This window comes from Coregonus clupeaformis, chromosome 6, assembly GCF_020615455.1.
Source record: "Coregonus clupeaformis isolate EN_2021a chromosome 6, ASM2061545v1, whole genome shotgun sequence".
Classification (NCBI taxonomy): domain Eukaryota; kingdom Metazoa; phylum Chordata; class Actinopteri; order Salmoniformes; family Salmonidae; genus Coregonus; species Coregonus clupeaformis.
Window position 1 is genome coordinate 42,114,699 of NC_059197.1, and position 20,172 is coordinate 42,134,870.

Sequence of the window (20,172 nt, forward strand, 5' to 3'; positions counted from 1 at the left end):
TGTCTGATCGAGGCCCCCAGTTTACCTCCCGAGTCTGGAGAGCGTTCATGGAGCGTTTGGGGGTCTCGGTGAGCCTTACCTCGGGGTACCACCCGGAGAGCAATGGGCAGGTAGAACGAGTCAACCAGGATGTGGGTAGGTTTCTGAGGTCGTATTGCCAGGACCGGCCGGAGGAGTGGGCTCGGTATATTCCCTGGGCCAAGATGGCCCAGAACTCTCTCCGCCACTCCTCTACCAACCTAACCCCCTTCCAATGTGTGTTAGGTTACCAGCCAGTTCTGGAACCTTGGCAGCAGAGCCAGATCGAGGCCCCTGCGGTGGATGATTGGATGAGGCGCTCGGAGGAGACGTGGAACGCTGCACACGTCCACCTGCAGCGGGCCATCCGTCGACACAAGGCGAGCGCCGATCTCCACCGCAGTGAGGGGCCGGTGTACGCACCCGGAGATCGAGTCTGGCTCTCAACCAGAAACCTGCCCCTCCGCCTGCCCTGCCGGAAGCTGGGTCGGCGGTTTGTGGGGCCTTTTAAAGTCCTGAGAAGACTGAACGAGGTGTGTTATAGGTTACATCTGCCTATTGAATATAAGAATATTAACCCCTCGTTCCATGTGTCTCTTCTCAGGCCGGTGGTAGCTGGTCCACTCCAGGAAGGTGAGATAGGAGAGACTCCTCCGCCCCCACTGGACATCGAGGGGGCTCCGGCGTACACCGTTCGGTCCATCTTGGACTCAAGACGCCGGATGGGGGGTCTCCAGTATCTCGTGGAGTGGGAGGGGTACGGCCCGGAGGAGCGGTGCTGGGTGCCGCGGAGGGACATCCTAGACCCGTCTCTCCTGTCGGAGTTCCACCGGGGCCATCCCACGCGCCCTGCTCCGCGTCCTCCTGGTCGTCCCCGAGGCCGGGGTCGGCGCACGGCTGGAGCCGCGCGTCAAGGGGGGGGTACTGTCACGGTTTCGGCCGAGGCTGCTCCTCCTCCTTGCTCGGGCAGGTTTCGGCGGTCGTCGTCCCCGGAGTACTAGCTGCCACCGTTGTATGTTTCATGTTCGTTTGGTTTTGTCTTGATATTGTACACCTGTTTCTAGTTAGTCTTCATTAGTGTCCTATTTAGTTCTCGTTGTGTGTGTCAGGTGTTGTGTGTGATTACGCTTCTGTTTGGTGTTCTGTGCTACGTGTTTCCCTCCGTTGTTTGGAGAGGTTTTTCGCACATGTTAGTGCGCCTTTTGTTTGACGCCTGTGTGCGCCTTTATTTCGCCTCCGGGCTTGTTGGGCTCGTGTACCACGTGAATATTTCACTAAAGTCTTTTGGACTTAGTTTCTGCGTCCTGCGCTTGATTCCTGCACCACACCCACCTTCAGCACCCGTGACAATACGTAGTAAGGTAAAGTACAGATAGCCCAAAAATCCTTAAGTAGTACTTTTAAATATTTTTACTTAAGTACTTTACACCACTTGGAAAGGCGTGCATTTCCTAAGTCTGAATCGGGCTCCATAGATTTATAAACAGGAGGTTGGTGGCACCTTAACTGGGGAGGACGGGCTCGTGGTAATGGCTGGAGCGGAATTAGTGGAATGGTATCAAATACATCAATCACATGATTTCCATGTATTTGATGCCACTCCATTTGCTCCATTACAGCCATTATTATGAGCCGTCCTCCCCTCAGCAGCCTCCACTGGATTTATGATGTTTTTGAAAAAGAAGTTGATGTAGGCCTTCAGTCCATGTACAGTAGTAGGTATCCTGTCAGTGAATGAATTACATTTTAGTTTTTCACGATGATGATAATGATGATGATGATGGTGGTGATAATGCTGATGATGACGGTGAGGATGCTGATGATGGCGATGATGCCGATGCTGATGGTAATGATGCTGATGATGCTGATGATGACGGTGATGATGATGATGATGATGCTGATGAGGATGAAGGTGATGATAATAATGAGAATGATGGTGATGATGATGCTGATGATGCTGATGATGATGATGCTGATGACGCTGATGATGATGCTGATGATAATAATGAGAATGATGATGATGATGACTAGAGAGAGGGAGCTTGGCATTGCTCATTTGTGTGTCTAATTTGTTCTGCACCTCTGTAGGGCTGAGTGAGAAGAGAGGAGCAGTGGTCTGGTGGGTTGTAAAGGTTAGCAGAGCAGAGTGGAGCTGAGACACAGATGTCCACTCTCAACAGCCCCTCACTGGCCACAGCCTGCCAACGCTCTGCAAAATATCCTGCATCGCTACAAATATGTAAATATGTTGACTTGGAAGGATGGTCTTTTCCCTTCCGACCTTGCAGTGCTTTTGGACAGAGTGCTGGGGAAACTGTGGAGGAGAGAGAAAACAGCTTCAGCGCTCCATATAAGGGCCTGCTTTGGGCTCAAACGCCAGCTTCTCATCACTTTCACACATGCACACACACACACACACACACACACACACATACACGCACGCACATACGTGTGTTCACCATGTGACAGAAGACAGTTTAGCACAGTCATCACCTCCAGTTCCCAGCCCTAGGCCGTGTTGTGCAGTCAATGAACAAAATACAAAATGTCAGTGTGTGTCTGTTGTCTCATATCTGTAGTGAAGCGGCAGCAGAAACTCCCAGCACCCTGCTGTGACCCAGCTGAACTCTCAGTGCCCTCTCAGGGGTGGATGATTCAAAAGGGTAAAGAGAAGAGAGAGAAAAGCAGAAACCGTACTCACTGGTCTCATTTTCCATAACTCTACCTCTGTCTTTGGTATGTGTGGTCGGACTGTGTGTGTGTGTGTGTGTGTGCCAGCTGTCTGTGTGTGTGTGATGGGTATCAGTCCAGGTTTTTCTGGCTTGTGGGTATTGGCTTGTGATTTGGGTCTGGACAGGGAGAGAGGGTGAAGGTGGTTATGAGCTTCATAGCTGCTACACTGAGACATACTGGCACCACTCGGGCAGTGCTGGTTCCTCTCTCCAAAATACGGAACCACCACAGGGTGTTTGTGTGTCTCAACACACAAGGTCATACTGTGTGTGTGATGTGTCTGTGTTCAATGCCTGTGTGTGTGTGTGTGTGTGTGTGTGTGTGTGTTAACCATCATGTGATTTTGTGATTGCCTGTGTGACTGAGGCTAAGTATATATATTTGACCAGTGAATGTTCACACAGTTGTGTGTGTGCTGTCAGGCTGATTACATCTAGCAATCGTGTGACTAAGTGGATACGTTTGCTTTCAGACTTTTCACTCTCTGAGGTTTATTATCAACTTTACACTTACTGTGATTTTGTCCTCTAATGGTTGTACTGCTACAAATCAACCCTGGTACATATAGGAGCATCCAGGTTTACAGCAGTGCATTATGGGTAGTGCTGGTTGTCCAATCAGTAGGGGTCATGCTCAGGTCAGAGATGAATGTCCAGGATGTAGAATGTCCACCCCAGCTGGTAGAAGTCTCTGGGCACCTGGCCCCCTGCCTCCCTCCATCTCTCTCCCTCTCTTCTTCTCTCCCTCTCTCCCTCTCTTCTTCTCTCCTTCTCTCCCTCTCTCCCTCTCTCCCTCTCTCCTTCTCTCCTCTCTCCTTCTCTTTCTTTTTCTCTCTCCATCTATCCCTGGGGCTGGCAGCAGTGTCTGGGCACTCGCTCCACTGTTGGCCTCGACCCCAGCAGGATGTGGAGCTCAGTAACGCGCGCGCGCGCGCGTGTGTGTGTGTGTGTGTGTGTGTGTGTGTGTGTGTGTGTGTGTGTGTGTGTGTGTGTGTGTGTGTGTGTGTGTGTGTGTGTGTGTGTGTGTGTGTGTGTGTGTGTGTGTGTGTGTGTGTGTGTGTGTGTGTGTGTGTGTGTGTGTGTGTGTGTGTGCGCGTGCGTGTGTGTGTTTATGTGTGTGTGTGTGTGTGTGTGTGTGTGTGTATGTGTATGCCTGTGTATGTGTATGCGTGTGTGCATTTCTGTCCTTTTTTCCTTCTCCTTTTTTCTGATCTTGTGTCTTGGCTGACTTTTTTACCTCTCGAAGAATTTGGAAAGGCTGTGATTTTTTTTGGGGTGCATGACTTTCAGCGTTGCTCTCTCTCTCCCTTCTCGCTCTCACTCTCTCGCTCTCTTGCTCCCTCTCTCCCAGTGTCTGCTGTGGCTTCTCTCTAATATATTTCATATGTTGCTGCAGTTGACATCAGTCTTAAACTATTTTACATGTGATCTGCGATATTTCCTGAGGAAATCTGTCAGATATTTATTAAGGGCTAATTAAATAAACCTCTCCCTTTCTTTCTCTTGTCCTTCTTTTACTCCCCTCTTTTTGGCCTCATACCTTGTCCCCTATTTTGTTGTCCCATACTTAGAAGCTGGCCAGATTCTATTATTGTTATTACTCATACTTTAAATGGGGCTTTTTTGGGAGACAATTTCCTTCCATTCATAAGATGCTGCTGCAGGTCAAGCCTATGTTGGGTTTATGTGTGTCTGAGTGGGGCTTGGCAGATGGGGGTCTTCCCCTCTCCCTGTCTCCCACTCTCTTAACAATCTCTCCTTCTCCTCTGTCTCCCTCTCTCCTACCACTCACTCTCTCCTTCTCCTCTGTCTCCCTCTCTCCTACCACTCACTCTCTCCTTCTCCTCTGTCTCCCTCTCTCCTACCACTCACTCTCTCCTTCTCCTCTGTCTCCCTCTCTCCTACCACTCACTCTCTCCTTCCCCTCTGCCTGTCCCCCTCTTCTATTGCTCCCTCCTTCCCCTCCATCCAGCTGCATTGGTTGTATCCCTCTATCCATCTCCCTGTCTGAGTCTGATACAGGACTGTACAGTAAGGACACTTGAACCTGTCTGTCTACTGTACTCTACATATTGTAGCCAGCCTTCAGCCTATACATTACAGCCAATAGTAGACAGTAAAGCATTCCTGGAGTTTCCTCTGCAGTTACACAGCACTAACACCTTATAAAGACAGGTATTCACACTTACAGAATATACTGCACAGCATAAAGGTGAACTGACAGTTTTGAGATAATGCAGAAGCTGGATCCATTTTGTTTTTTGGTTGGAAAGGATTCCTCCAGCGAGTTTTCGGTTGGTAAATGTAATTCGGAATACAGCCAACAACTCACCCGTCCGTTCTGTAAACTCTGCTGAACGCTGTTTACTTCGGGTATACTTGATGATGGCTTAGTAATACACAGCCACACCCACGCAAATACACACATATATAAGTCATCACATTATTTCACCATTATACAGTGTAAACAGTGTATACAAGTGAACTGAAGCTAATGAACGATATCATGTGCTATTATTACAATTAGCCTAAAATGATTTTATGAGGCTTGTAATTGATCATGTAGGAAGAAGATAGGAATTCACACCCGCAAAGTAGCTGTTGTATCTTCACAGTCGTCTGCTGATAAGTTAAACATTTTCACTGCAACATGATTGCTCTCGGACGGGTTGAGTGTATGTATATAATATATCAAATCTTCTGTTTGTTTTTTTCTCCTTTGTCATTGGTCGGAACAGCAGTGATGGAAAACGAACACATCAGCACTTGGCATTCTGAACCCTTGAATTGCCCTCCCTCCTTCCATCTCTCTCTCCCTCTCTCCTTCTCTTTCATCCTTCTCCCAGCAGTACACCCATTCCGTTCTTTCTGGGGTCCCCTGGCTGTAGTACCCATAATTCACCCTGAGACGCAACACCCACACCATGCTCTCACTAACCTTTATATTGCAGCCAAGACACAGCGAGAGCGAGGGAGAGACGGAGGGAGAGAGACAGGGGCAAATACTTTCTCTGCCTCTCTGTGGGCCTCTGCCTGAAAAACAAGATGGAGAGATGGAGGGAGTAGGACCCATTAAACAGCCTGGGCATGTAGAAAAGAGAGAGACTGATCTGATTGATAGATGAGTGAGGGATCTGGGGAGAAAGAGATAGGGGCACGAGGGATGAAATGGAACGACAGAGAGAAAGAAAGAGAGGCAGGGTAGCAGATGGAGAGAGATAGCTGTGGCAGAGGGTGCCTGTCTGTCTGCTATCGTCTGTGTGTCAGTCTTTGGGGGATTTATGTGTTTGTTTGTGTCTCTGTCCCCGACGTAATGCGTTCCACATTTTGGGTTGTCACAGACGTTCGCCTGCTTGCTCTCCATGGAAAGGTGGGGCTTTCCCCCTATTCTTCTCCTCTCTTCTTCTCTTCTATCGTTCTGTAGGTTGGTGAATGCATAGAGCCTAAACCCCAGCCTCCCATAGACCTCCATAGAGGCTGCATTCTCCTTAAAACACACAGTAATTATAGAAGTATGTGCTGTGTAACTGGTAGGTTAGCACACACTCAATTACATCCAGATATTTGGTTTGGTTTAAGGCTAAGTTAAGGGCTACGGCTGGTATTTGGGTTAAGGAAATGGTTGGGCACAAGGCCAGAGTTGTTCAGGTAGTCTGTACTGGCTAATTATTGAGCCATTTGTTTTGCTGTAAACAGTTGTGTATTATTATCGAGTTACAGTTTGGCTTTTGACAAGATGCCAACAACTGTCTGATTGCACTGCCATGCTAGCAGATCAAATGGAAGCCAGAGAAGAAGGAAGACAGAATGGTTACATTATTAAGGAGGTAAAATATAGAAAGGAAGGGTGATACCTAGTCAGTTGTACAACTGAATGTATTCAACTGAAATGTGGGAACATTTTATATAGTCTACAATACCTCTTCAATCAGATAAGAACAAACATGGTCGTTGAGATTGTGTTTACGACCTCGACTATTGCTGTTGTTTCCGTATACTGATTGTGAAATCATTATAACTCTGTTCCTAGAATGAACAGTAATCCTTCCCTTCCAAGGAGCTCACTGGTTGTGGTTAGAGGGAGGACTTTGTCTGGTTAGTGTCTGGAGTTATGGCTGTGTGGGCATGGCATGTTATCAGAAAGGCTCAGTAATGCATTGCAGACAGTGCATTTGGGAAATGGGCATGTCCTGTACTGTAGTGGAGTGTGAGGGGGAGGTTAGATATCATATGGTTACAAAGTAATGTGGCTTTCCTCTGTAAACTAGCTACACCCCAGCCCTAAACCATTTCAAATTGATTATGATAACCAACATCTTAATCAACTCTCCTCACCTCCCTGCTCCTCCTTCTCCATTCCTCTTCTCACCTCGCCTCTCCACTTCTCTCCTCTCCTCCACTCCCCTCTGCTCTCCTCCTCTCCTCTCCCCTCCCCTCCACTCTTTCACCTCTCCCACTCTCATTATTCTACCCCACCCCAGGGTATTCTGCTTTCTTGGCAGAACACAGGAGAAAGCCACCTGCATAACCCCCCTTTTATACACACACACACACACACACACACACACACACACACACACACACACACACAAACATGTATATACACACACTCCTCGTTCCCCATGGCCTTTTGATATCAGCCTCATCCAAACAAGCCGTCTTGCTCAACGCCATGTGTGGACCTGCACCCAAACACACACAGGGCCAACACACTGTCCTGTCCTGCTCTCCTTCCCTCCTAGATGTCTATTCCTTGACAAAGAGCAGTCTTTTATCCAGGTAGATAACACAAACACACACACCTTTATATGCCAACAGTGAAGCTGCCCCTGGCTACAATATGGAAAAGTCTGATGAGTGTACATCCAGAACTCCCCCCATGACAGGAGCTGTATCAGGGAATCAACGTGGGAGATGAAAAGGGATTTTCCATGGTAAATGACTGCCTCTCTGGCCCCTGTCCTCTGTCACTCTCTTTCCTATCCCTTCTCTCTCTCTTTAGTTCTCTCTTTCTGGCTCTCTCACACCGTCACTCGCTGACCTTTTGGCCTCCTCTCCTTGCAGGTGGGCCTTCTGGCAGAATCGGAATAGGGTAAAGTTGCCTGTAGGCACTGATCTAAGGTCACTTTACTGTTTTCCCAGTTATGGTTAAGGTTAGACATTGGGGAAGGTAACCTGATCCTAGATCTGTGCCTTGGGGCTACTCCTATACCTAGAGCAGGGGAGTTACTGTGTGTCAGGGGAATCAGGGCCCAAGGTGTATTCTCCTGTGGGTCATGGGATCGTTCTGCTCTAATATACACCATAACACAGCTGTACCAGACCCCAGCCATGGTCACATAAATGTGCCAGAGCCCATATGGCCGAGTAACGAGGAAAAATGAACACTATGCTTTCCATGGTCTGACTCTGAAATGTTTAAATTCCCTACTGTCATATGGTACACTTTGTATCTGTGTTGATGGATCGGTGGGGTCGGTGCTGACAGTCCGTCTGGGCTGAGTCATGCCATGGGTCATGAGAATGAATAGAGTGGATTTAGCAGCGCGAGCCGAGGCAGCGGGAGTGTCACTGCTAAATAGGCCTGTCTTTTAGGGCTGTCTCAATGGCTGCATCCCAAATGGAACCCTATCCCCCATAGGGGCCCTGGTCAAAAGTAGTGCACTATATAGGGAATAGGGTGCCATTTGGGATTCAACCAGTGTCTCAGGGCCAGCCCAGACCCTCAGTAGTCTGCAGCATAGCGCAGCAACGTCGAATGATGACACGGCCCTGTTTGACTGATTATAAACCAGCAGTCACTGGGTAGTTTCACTGCTCTTTTTACTGGTCTGGACAGACACATAGTGGTGTATTAATACTGTGGGCCAGTGGATGGGCTCCTCTCACAGAGCCATAGCTCATCCAGGCTGAAGGCTACGTCTGAAGGAGAGCCCAGGTTAGGGGCTCTGTTGACACTACTGAGATACACCTTTATTGGGTTTACTCTGGGGTTATTTCAAGTGTGTGTGTGTGTGTGTGTGTGTGTACAGATTGGTTTATGTCTGGGTTGTGTGTGTCTTGCTGTTGGAACAGTGTGAAGTGTGTGTGTTTGTATGAGTAAAGCTAAGCAGTAGCACTACTTGACATAGAGATTCCAAAGTCGTAAGTTCACACCTCAGAATGCGGCTCTCTCAGTCTCACAGTGGAGGAAAAGTTGCAGGAAACATAAAAATGTAACCAAGATATCATACCAAATTAGCACCTTATAATAACAACAAAATATAATAATTGGACTTACTGTACACTGTACTGTATTCTCCAAAGAAAGCAACACACAGCATGCTGATTTGGGAGTGAGTCATCAGTTGACACATCCCTACCTGGCCATGACAATTGGCAGAAGATCACAATACTCTGTTGAGTCCAAACACGTTGTCTCAATTCCTCCTTGTTATCCCTTGGGATTGGACCCCTAGGGCAGCCAGGGGAATACTTTCTGGACCACAAACACCTTTCACCACTACACCATCACTGGGCAGAAGAACACACACACGCACGCGCACACACACACACACAGGTTTCATCACTAGGCCGTTACTGTTCTCTAGGACTGGATCCACAGGGCAGAGGGGGAATGTAACGACTTGGCTGTGGGTTGCATCAGAGAGGAAGATGGAAGGAAAGAGAGGAGGAAAGAGAGAAGGAAAGAGAGGAGGAGGAGGAGGAAGACAGTACGGTGACTCCAGCATTCCAGCGGGGGCATCTGCTAAGGCCATTGGGACCGGGTCCAGGTCCGAGCCCAGGACTTCCCAGTGGAGTGGTCTATCTCAGTCCAGGAGAATCTGGAAGAGTTTTCCCAGATTGGAATGTTGGACTTGATCATCTGTATCAATAGGTTTTTCTGTCCTGATTGCCCTGATAGTTCTGTATTTGTGCCAATCAGACTAACTCATTATAATGTGTTACAGTGTGTCCTGTGTGTGTCTGTGGACGGATATGTGTGGGATAATGAGCGCTGCTTTAGAAGTGATCTGCTCATTCTGTGAAGACCACATGAGATCAGCAATAGTGACACAAGTCGTGCGCTAGAGTGAAGCCTGGGAAAGTGTGTCACTGAAAGTGCAGGAGTGAACTATGTCAAATGTGTGTGTGTGTGTTTGTGTGTGTCGACAGCTTAGGTCTATTAGTGTTCTGTGTCAGCATGTGTAGTTGGAGAGGAGGTTATGTATTGTGTTTGCCAGTGTTTTGACTACATTAAGATATAAAAAATGTTTTATTACTATTATTAATGCTCAATGTGTTATATCTTAGTGTGAGAGGTTCATCTTGGGTTTATGAAGAATTGCTAGTATGCTTGAGTGCTTAAGTACGAGAGTGAGTGAGTGAGTGTGTGTGTACGTGCGTGCTGGCACATTTTATTTTTTCTGTTTGAGGGCACTTGAGTATCTTCATGAGATAATGCAGTGTGTTCTAGTTTATACTAGTTAGTGTATCTGGGTGTGTTTCAGGGAACCTAAGTGGGTTGTTTATGGAGTGTATTGTCTATGAGAGAGAGAGAGAGAGAGAGAGAGAGAGAGAGAGAGAGAGAGAGAGAGAGAGAGAGAGAGAGAGAGAGAGAGAGAGAGAGAGAGAGAGAGAGAGAGAGAGAGAGAGAGAGAGAGAGAGAGAGAGAGAGAGAGAGAGAGAGAGAGAGAGAGAGAGAGAGAGAGAGAGAGAGAGAGAGAGAGAGAGAGAGAGAGAGAGAGAGAGAGAGAGAGAGAGAGAGAGAGAGAGAGAGAGAGAGAGAGAGAGAGAGAGAGAGAGAGAGAGAGAGAGAGAGAGAGAGAGAGAGAGAGAGAGAGAGAGAGAGAGAGAGAGAGAGAGAGAGAGAGAGAGAGAGAGAGAGAGAGAGAGAGAGAGAGAGAGAGAGAGAGAGAGAGAGAGAGAGAGAGAGAGAGATCAGCTGTTTCATGGTGCCGTTCCTGGAAGAGCTGGACTTGTGAGTGTTTACTGGCAGCCAGCGAGACTGGGTGTTGGTCCACCCCTGTCAGGCCACTCTCTCCCTCACACTGTCCATTCTTCCTCATAGCTGTACAATTTTTATTTATTTATTTCACCTTTATTTAACCAGGTAAGCCAGTTGAGAACAAGTTCTCATTTACAACTGCGACCTGGCCAAGATAAAGCAAAGCAGTGCGATAAAAACAACAACACAGAGTTACATATGGGGTAAAATAAAACAAAGTCAAAAATACAACAGAAAAAAAAAAATATATATATATACAGTGTGTGCAAATGTAGCAAGTTATGGAGGTAAGGCAATAAACAGGCTATAGTGCAAAATAATTACAATTAGTATTAACACTGGAATGATAGATGTGCAAGAGATGATGTGCAAATAGAGATACTGGGGTACAAATGAGCAAAATAAATAACAATATAGGGATGAGGTAGTTGGGCGGGCTAATTTCAGATGGGCTGTGTACAGGTGCAGTGATCGGTAAGGTGCTCTGACAACTGATGCTTAAAGTTAGTGAGGGAGATAAGTGTCTCCAGCTTCAGAGATTTTTGCAATTTGTTCCAGTCATTGGCAGCAGAGAACTGGAAGGAATGGCGGCCAAAGGAGGTGTTGGCTTTGGGGATGACCAGTGAGATATACCTGCTGGAGCGCATACTACGGGTGGGTGTTGCTATGGTGACCAATGAGCTAAGATACGGCGGGGATTTGCCTAGCAGTGATTTATAGATGGCCTGGAGCCATCTATAAATCTACATTATATACACATATTGTACCATGTCTCCCGAGTGGCGCAGTGGTCTAAGGCTGTGCCACTAGAGATCCAGGTTCGAATCCAGGCTCTGTCGTAGCCGGCCGCGACCGGGAGACCCATGGGGCGGCGCACAATTGGCCCAGCATCGTCCAGGGTAGGGGAGGGAATGGCCGGCAGGGATGTAGCTCAGTTGGTAGAGCATGGCGTTTGCAACGCCAGGGTTGTGGGTTCGATTCCCACGGGGGCCCAGTATGAAAAAAATTAAATAATAATGAATGCACTCACTAACTGTAAGTCGCTCTGGATAAGAGCGTCTGCTAAATGACTAAAATGTAAATGTAAATGTAATACTATTCTTAGCTGTGCCCTGGGGTCCTAGGGCTGGGTAATGGTGGTTACTGATGTTCCCATTCACAATGACCTTGAACCCCCGTCTATAACCCTCTGTTTATAAATCTACAATTCAATATAAGTTGTTATGACTACTCCAGTAGCCTAGGTTATATGACATCCGGTTTCTCATGCTTGAGATAGTGTGAAGAGGGCGTTATGTTTGAGGGTTTGGTGCCACTTTATATCAAGTGGCTAAAACCGTGTAGTTGTACATGCCTATGTCCTTACACTAACACAGTACATTAAAGCACCACTTGAAATAAAGTGGGACTGAGGGTTTAAATGTAGCGTCCTTCATAACTTTAGTCTGATAGCTCAGAGACCAGAGACAGACTGAAGAACATCATCTCTCCTCTATCTGAGCCTCTGGGGTACTGTCTGGAGGAGGGAGAGGTTAGAATCTATCATGACAGTCTACGTCCCCTCATTTAGTCACTCCTCTCCTCTCTCTCAGCCGCTCATGCAACTTTTCACACTCTGAGAAGTCAGTACGACAGACTAAACATGACAGGGCTGGCCATTTTCCACTCTGTCTCTCAGCTCTGAGGTGTTTGGAACAGACTAGACTGGGCCTGGCTGGGCTGGCTGAGTGTGCACCCAAATGGCACCCTTTTTTATATATAGTGTATTACTTTTGACCAGGGACCATAGGGCTCTGGCCAAAAGTAGTGCATTATGTAGGGAATAGGGTGCCATTTGGTGAGTGTGTGTAGTTCTAATGGCTCCAATGGGTGATGTGGGAATGGGGAAAATATAGGCCATGATGTCACAGTGACTTTAAAACCAGTGTGATTAAAACCAGATTTGATGGAGCCAGGGTTAACTGGTGTAATGTTTTTGCTCTTTAGTAGGCTACATATTTTCTCTTGGTTTCGTTTTCGAATGAATTTCCCCGTAAAACCTGGGAAATACAAGCCAGAGGAGACTGACACGTGTATGTGTGTGTGTGTTTGTCTACCTGTGTGTGTATTTGGGTGTGTGTGTGATTGGGGGAGGGGGAGGGCACAGTGCAGTATGACATTACATGTAGATAAGCCCATTCAAAGTGGCCTCAGGATCCCTGGTCACTGAGAAGCAGAGGGGAAATTGGTCCAGGCCCTCAACTCAGCTGTGTATATATTCTGCAGGGATCTGAAAGTGGCCGTGTACCCATTCTCCCCACCTCCCTCCTCCCACTCCCTCGTTCCCTCTCGCCGTCCATCCGTCCGTCTCAGGGCAGATTTCTCCCACAGTTGGGAACGCTGGGTTGTGTGGCGGAGTGTTTATGTTGGAGCTTGGACTTCCTAGTGGCAGCCTGCACCTATCTAAACATCCCCCCGGCCGCTGCTCTATGTTCCCGGCCTCGCAAACACTCCCCCATCTCCACTTTTTATCTCTTCTCTTTTTCACTCTATCCTCGCTCTTTCTCTCCTTTTTTTCAATTTTTCTCTTTCTTTCTCTATCTCATCTCTTTCTCTCCCTCTTTCTCTCTCTCTCTACTTGCTCTCCTTCTATTCTCCCTCTCTCTCGCTCTTTCTCACTGCCTCTCTTCCAATCCTCACTCTCTACCAATCTCTCTCCTTTCACTCTCTATCAATTTCTTCTTGCTCTCCATCTTCCTCTCATTCCATTCTTTCTTGCTTATCACTCACTCTTGTTTTTCTCTTTCCCTCTCTCTCTTCCCTCTCCCAACCTCTCCCCTCGCTGTGCACTGAGATGGAATGCAGTAAGAGGAGGGGAAAGAGGGAAACTAGCAGCAGAATTCTTTCACATGGAGACATTCCAGTCGCCCTCTTCCATTTCATGTTCCTTCCCTCTGCTTGTAAATTGAGAGTTCCTCTGCTGCTTCAAGAGTCAGGCACACATCCCAGACACGTTCTCTCTCTCTCTACACACACACACACACACACACACACACTCTCTCTCGCTCTCTCTCTCTCGCTCTCTCTCTCTCTCTCTCTCTCTCTCTCTCTCTCTCTCTCTCTCTCTCTCTCTCTCTCTCTCTCTCTCTCTCTCTCTCCCTCTCTCTCTCTCTCTCTCTCTCTCTCTCTCTCTCTCTCTCTCTCTCTCTCTCTCTCTCGCCACATACACACACACACACACATTACAGACACACACGCGCACACACATTCATACTGTACCCCCACCCTATATACACAAAAGTGGCGGTCGTGCCGTTTAAGATGAGGGAAGACCCTAATTTTTTTATGAGCATGGCCTTATTTCTATTACAGCATATTGGATGACTGTCATTCATATTCCATTCACCCAGCTCAATGTAACATCGACAGGTTTAGGCTACTATATGATACTCAAAATTTCCCTATACCCATCATGAAGTTCCTACAACCTATCCTACGAATAAAAGTTTACAACGTAGGTGCACAGGTCAAGAGAAATTAGAGTAATCAAGTTGACAGACAGTGACACATTCAATACCGCTTTGCACACTCTTGCCTGCATCTATCTGATCTAGGGTGTAATCATTAGTCCAACAGTTGTAAATTAGAGTTTCTATTGGACAACTTCAGGTATGTTTATCCCCGTTTCGTTCCATTTGCATCCGTTTAAGAAAAGTTTTTCAACAGAATCGGTGGAATGAATACACCCCTGATCACCTGAAACACAGTTAACTTTCATAGCAACCACATACAAACAGCATGATCATTTGCTTGTTGTATAATTCCTTCTCGCATCTGCACTCTCTCCTACTCTCACCTTTTCCCTTCACTTGTGGGCTTCAGTGCACAATACAACAGCTGTCTGTGCCCAGGCGAAAAAACCTTTCCAAGCCAAACCTTCATACCATTACCGCTAACTGCTACATACAGCCTACATTGTTGTCACCATATTAGCCAACGCCATAGTAATAATATGCCATTTAGCAGACGCTTTTATCCAAAGCGACTTACAGTCATGTGTGCATAAATTTTTACGTATGGGTGGTCCTGGGGATCGAACCCACTACCCTGGCGTTACAAGCGCCATGCTTGCTACTACATAGCTAGCTACTAGAACTAATGTGTTAATAAACCTGCTGCAATCATGCAGTACAGTGTTCAGCAAGCAGTTTAGCGGTTACACCGGCGGGCCACGTGGCAATACATTTATAAAACCAACAGCTTACCTTGACTTGGAAGAGTTCCAGTGTTGGATAGCCATAGCCAGCTAGCTAACATAGCATCCCTCTCTGTTTGAGCCAGGTGTTTGAGTAGGCTAAACTAGCTAGCGGCCTTCGCTAGCTAGGTAAGTGAAAGTGAAAAAAGTATTCAATGAAATATAGCTAGCTCTCTCTCTCTCTTTTGCTTCTCCATAATTTTTGATGAAACTGTTCAGCTATATCTCTCTCTCTCTTTGAGTCAACTACTCACCACATTTTATGCACTGCAGCGCTAGCTAGCTGTAGCTTATGCTTTCAGTACTAGATTCATTCTCTGATCCTTTGATTGGGTCGACAACATTTCAGTTCATACTACTACTACTACAAGAGCTCTGATAGGTTGGAGGACGTCCTCCAGAAGTTGTCATAATTACTGTGTAAGTCTATGGAAGGGAGTGAGAACCATGAGCCTCCTAGTCAATGTACCCAGAGGAGGACAGAAACTTGCTGTCCTCCGCTACACCATGGTGCGACCCCAGAGAGTACTGTTGAGGCTACTGTAGACTTTCATTGCAAAACAGTGTGTTTTAATCAATTATTTGGTGACGTGAATATATTTAATATAGTTTTTTCTGAAAAGGATAACTTTTTTATTGTTTCACTATTTTTATTTTTATGAAATTCACTGAGGAGGATGGTCCTCCCCTTCCTCCTCTGTGGAGCCTCCACTGATACACAAAAATAGCTAGACACAGCACACATTGCCTCACCTCTCCTTTGTTTGTTTACTAGTTTGATTATCAGCTGCTGACCAAAAGTGCAGCAGGATATCTGGTGTAACACAATAGCAGGCTCGAGTCCCTCATGAATATAGCTGGGTTTCTCTCTCTCTCTCTTTGTCTCTCTGGGGCAGATCTCCAGATGGTATCATGAGTGAATGCTATCTGTGGTATCAGTGTGATGAGGGAAAGGCCAGCTCTGTACAGTACTATAGTCTTCGGGCAGGGAGGGGGCTCTCTCTAGCCCTGGACACGAGGCTTCTCCTGCGTCATAACAGGCTTGTGCCATGCACTGGCCAGAGGATGGCCTGTCTGGCAGCATTATAAATTGTGGATCTCTAGGGACTGGTGAATAGGGTCGATGAAAGCTTCAATGGTCAGTGTGAGATACGGTCTTATCTTGCCAGTGTGTGTGTATAGAGTGTGTGTGAGGGGTGCAAAGTGTGGAGCTCTAGGGAGAGCGGGCCAACAGTCAGTATGTAATGAGTGTGAGCCAGTGAAAGTTCCAGTGGTCAGTGTGTGTGTAAAGTGGGTAGAATTGGGTCTTATCTGTTCAGTGTGTTTGGAGTGTGTGTGTGTATGTAGTGAGTGTGAGCCAGTGAAAGCTCCCCTCAGTGAAAGCGGGTCCTCGCTGACAGATGAATTGCTCTAATTAGAAATCCATAACATCCTGCCACATGGCCGCCTTATCCCCAGCACACTTCCTGCTCTGGGCCAGGCTGACGACAGCCAGCCCGGCTCACACCGTCACTCTGAGCCACGCAGCCAATCTGAGAACCAGTGTGGGTGTCTCCCCTCCCTCCAGCCTCCAGCACACACTAGCCCCGGGCACCAGCTTTATCTGTGGCTCTCCCCGAAACACACACTCTCTGTGGTCCATCCGTGTGTGTGTGTGTGTGTGTTTATTTATTTTATTTTTATTTAACCTTTATTTAACCAGGTAAGCCAGTTGAGAACAAGTTCTCATTTACAACTGCGACCTGGCCAAGATAAAGCAAAGCAGTGCGATAAAAACAACAACACAGAGTTACATATGGGGTAAAAAAACATAAAGTCAAAAAATACAACAGAAAATATATATACAGTATGTGCAAATGTAGCAAGTTATGGAGGTAAGGCAATAAATGGGCTATAGTGCAAAATAATTACAATTAGTATTAACACTGGAATGATAGATGTGCAAGAGATTATGTGCAAATAGAGATACTGGGGTGCAAATGAGCAAAATAAATAACAATATAGGGATGAGGTAGTTGGGTGGGCTAATTTCAGATGGGCTGTGTACAGGTGCAGTGATCGGTAAGGTGCTCTGACAACTGATGCTTAAAGTTAGTGAGGGAGATAAGAGTCTCCAGCTTCAGAGATTTTTTCAATTCGTTCCAGTCATTGGCAGCAGAGAACGTGGTCCTCTGTAGCTCAGCTGGTAGAGCACGGCGCTTGTAACGCCAAGGTAGTGGGTTCGATCCCCGGGACCACCCATACACAAAAATGTATGCACGCATGACTGTAAGTCGCTTTGGATAAAAGCGTCTGCTAAATGGCATATTATTATTATATTATAACTGGAAGGAATGGCGGCCAAAGGAGGTGTTGGCTTTGGGGATGACCAGTGAGATATACCTGCTGGAGCGCAGACTATGGGTGGGTGTTGCTATGGTGACCAATGAGCTAAGATAAGGCGGGGATTTGCCTAGCAGTGATTTATAGATGGCCTGGAGCCAGTGGGTTTGACGACGAACATGTAGTGAGGACCAGCCAACAAGAGCGTACAGGTCACAGTGGTGGGTAGTGTATGGGGCTTTGGAGACAAAACGGATGGCACTGTGATAGACTACATCCAATTTGCTGAGTAGAGTGTTGGAGGCTATTTTGTAAATGACATCGCCGAAGTCAAGGATCGGTAGGATAGTCAGTTTTACGAGGGCATGTTTGGCAGCATGAGTGAAGGAGGCTTTGTTGCGAAATAGGAAGCCGATTCTAGATTTAACTTTGGATTGGAGATTCTTAATGTAAGTCTGGAAGGAGAGTTTACAGTCTAACCAGACATCTAGGTATTTGTAGTTGTCCACATACTCTAGGTCAGACCCGTCAAGAGTAGTGATTCTAGTCGGGTGGGCGGGTGCCAGCAGCGTTCGATTGAAGAGCATGCATTTAGTTTTACTAGTGTTTAAGAGCAGTTGGAGGCTACTGAAGGAGTGTTGTATGGCATTGAAGCTCGTTTGGAGGTTTGTTAACACAGTGTCCAATGAAGGGCCAGATGTATACAAAATGGTGTCGTCTGCGTAGAGGTGGATCTGAGAGTCACCAGCAGCAAGAGCGACATCATTGATATACAAGGAGAAAAGAGTCGGCCCAAGAATTGAACCCTGTGGCACCCCCATAGAGACTGCCATAGGTCCAGACAACAGGCCCTCCGATTTGACACATTGAACTCTATCTGAGAAGTAGTTGGTGAACCAGGCGAGGCAGTCATTTGAGAAACCAAGGCTATTTAGTCTGCCAATAAGAATGCGGTGGTTGACAGAGTCGAAAGCCTTGGCCAGGTCGATGAAGACGGCTGCACAGCACCCTCTATTATCGATCGCGGTTATAATATCGTTTAGGACCTTGAGCGTGGCTGAAGTGCACCCATGACCAGCTCGGAAACCGGATTGCATAGCGGAGAAGGTATGGTGGGATTCGAAATGGTCGGTGATCTGTTTGTTAACTTGGCTTTCAAATACTTTCGAAAGGCAGGGCAGGATTGATATAGGTCTGTAACAGTTTGGATCTAGAGTGTCACCCCCTTTGAAGAGGGGGATGACCGCGGCAGCTTTCCAATCTCTGGGGATCTCAGACGTTACGAAAGAGAGGTTGAACAGGCTAGTAATAGGGGTTGCGACAATTTCGGCGGCTAGTTTTAGAAAGAAAGGGTCCAGATTGTCTAGCTCAGCTGATTTGTAGGGGTCCAGATTTTTCAGCTCTTTCAGAACATCAGCTGTCTGAATTTGTGTGAGGGAGAAGCGGGGGGGCATGGGCAAGTTGCAGCGGAGGGTGCAGAGCTGGTGGCCGGGGTAGTGGTAGCCAGGTGGAACGCATGGCCAGCCGTAGCAAAATGCTTGTTGAAATTCTCGATTATTGTAGATTTATTGGTGGTGATAGTGTTTCCTAGCCTCAGTGCAGTGGGCAGCTGGGAGGAAGTGCTCTTATTCTCCATGGACTTTACAGTGTACCAAAACTTTTTGGAGTTAGTGCTACAGGATGCACATTTCTGTTTGAAAAAGTTAGCCTTTGCTTTCCTGACTGCTTGTGTATATTGGTTCCTAACTTCCCTGAAAAGTTGCATATCGCGGGGGGCTATTTGATGCTAATGCAGTACGCCACAGGATGTTTTTGTGCTGGTCAAGGGCAGTCAAGTCTGAGGAGAACCAGGGGCTATATCTGTTCTTAGTTCTGTATTTTTGAATGGGGCATGTTTATTTAAGATTGAGAGGAAATTACTTTTAAAGAACAACCAGGCATCCTCTACTGACGGAATGAGATCTATATCCATCCAGGATACCTGGGCCAGGTCAATTAGGGAAGGCCTGCTCGCTAAAGTGTTTTAGGGAGCGTTTGACAGTGATGAGGGGTGGTCGTTTGACCGCGGACCCGTTACGGACGCAGGCAATAAGGCAGTGATCGCTGAGATCCTGGTTGAAGACAGCGGTGGTGTATTTAGAGGGTAAGTTAGTCAGGATGATATCTATGAGGGTACCCATGTTTACGGATTTAGGGTTGTACCTGGTAGGTTCGTTGATAATTTGTGTGAGATTGAGGGCATCTAGTTTGGATTGTAGGATGGCCGGGGTGTTAAGCATATCCCAATTTAGGTCACCAAGCAGTACGAACTCTGAGGATAAATGGGGGGCAATCAATTCACATATGGTGTCCAAGGCACAGCTGGGGGCTGAGGGGGGTCTGTAGCAAACGGCAACAGTGAGAGACTTATTTCTGGAAAGGTGGATTTTTAGAAGTAGAAGCTCAAACTGTTTGGGCACAGACCTGGATAGTATGATAGAGCTCTGCAGGCTATCTCTACAGTAGATTGTAACTCCACCCCCTTCTATCTAGACAGTTCTATCTAGACGGAAAATGTTATAGTTGGAGATAGACATTTCAGAATTTTTTGTGGCCTTCCTAAGCCAGGATTCAGACACTGCTAGAACATCAGGGTTGGCGGAGTGTGCTAACGCAGTGAATAACTCAAACTTAGGAAGGAGACTTCTGATATTAACATGCAAGAAACCAAGGTTTTTACGGTTACAGAAGTCAACAAATGATAGCGCCTGGGGAGTAGGAGTGATACTGAGTGCTGCAGGGCCTGGGTTAACCTCTACATCACCAGAGAAACAGAGGAGGACTAGAATAAGGATACGGCTAAAGGCTTTAAGAACTGGTCTTCTAGTGCGTTGGGTACA

The 20,172-nt window shown here is 46.9% G+C and overlaps 1 protein-coding gene across 1 annotated transcript in view; it reads right to left on the bottom strand.

The window, feature by feature from the left end:
• Positions 1 to 1,764: 1,764 nt before the first annotated feature.
• The window catches only part of LOC121568196 (olfactory receptor 6N1-like), an 82,445-nt gene continuing 64,037 nt past the window's right edge, over positions 1,765 to 20,172 (bottom strand). The window contains exon 3 of the mRNA XM_045216881.1: positions 1,765 to 1,915. Coding sequence (XP_045072816.1) covers positions 1,765 to 1,915 — 151 coding nt within the window. The remainder of the gene's footprint in view (positions 1,916 to 20,172) is intronic.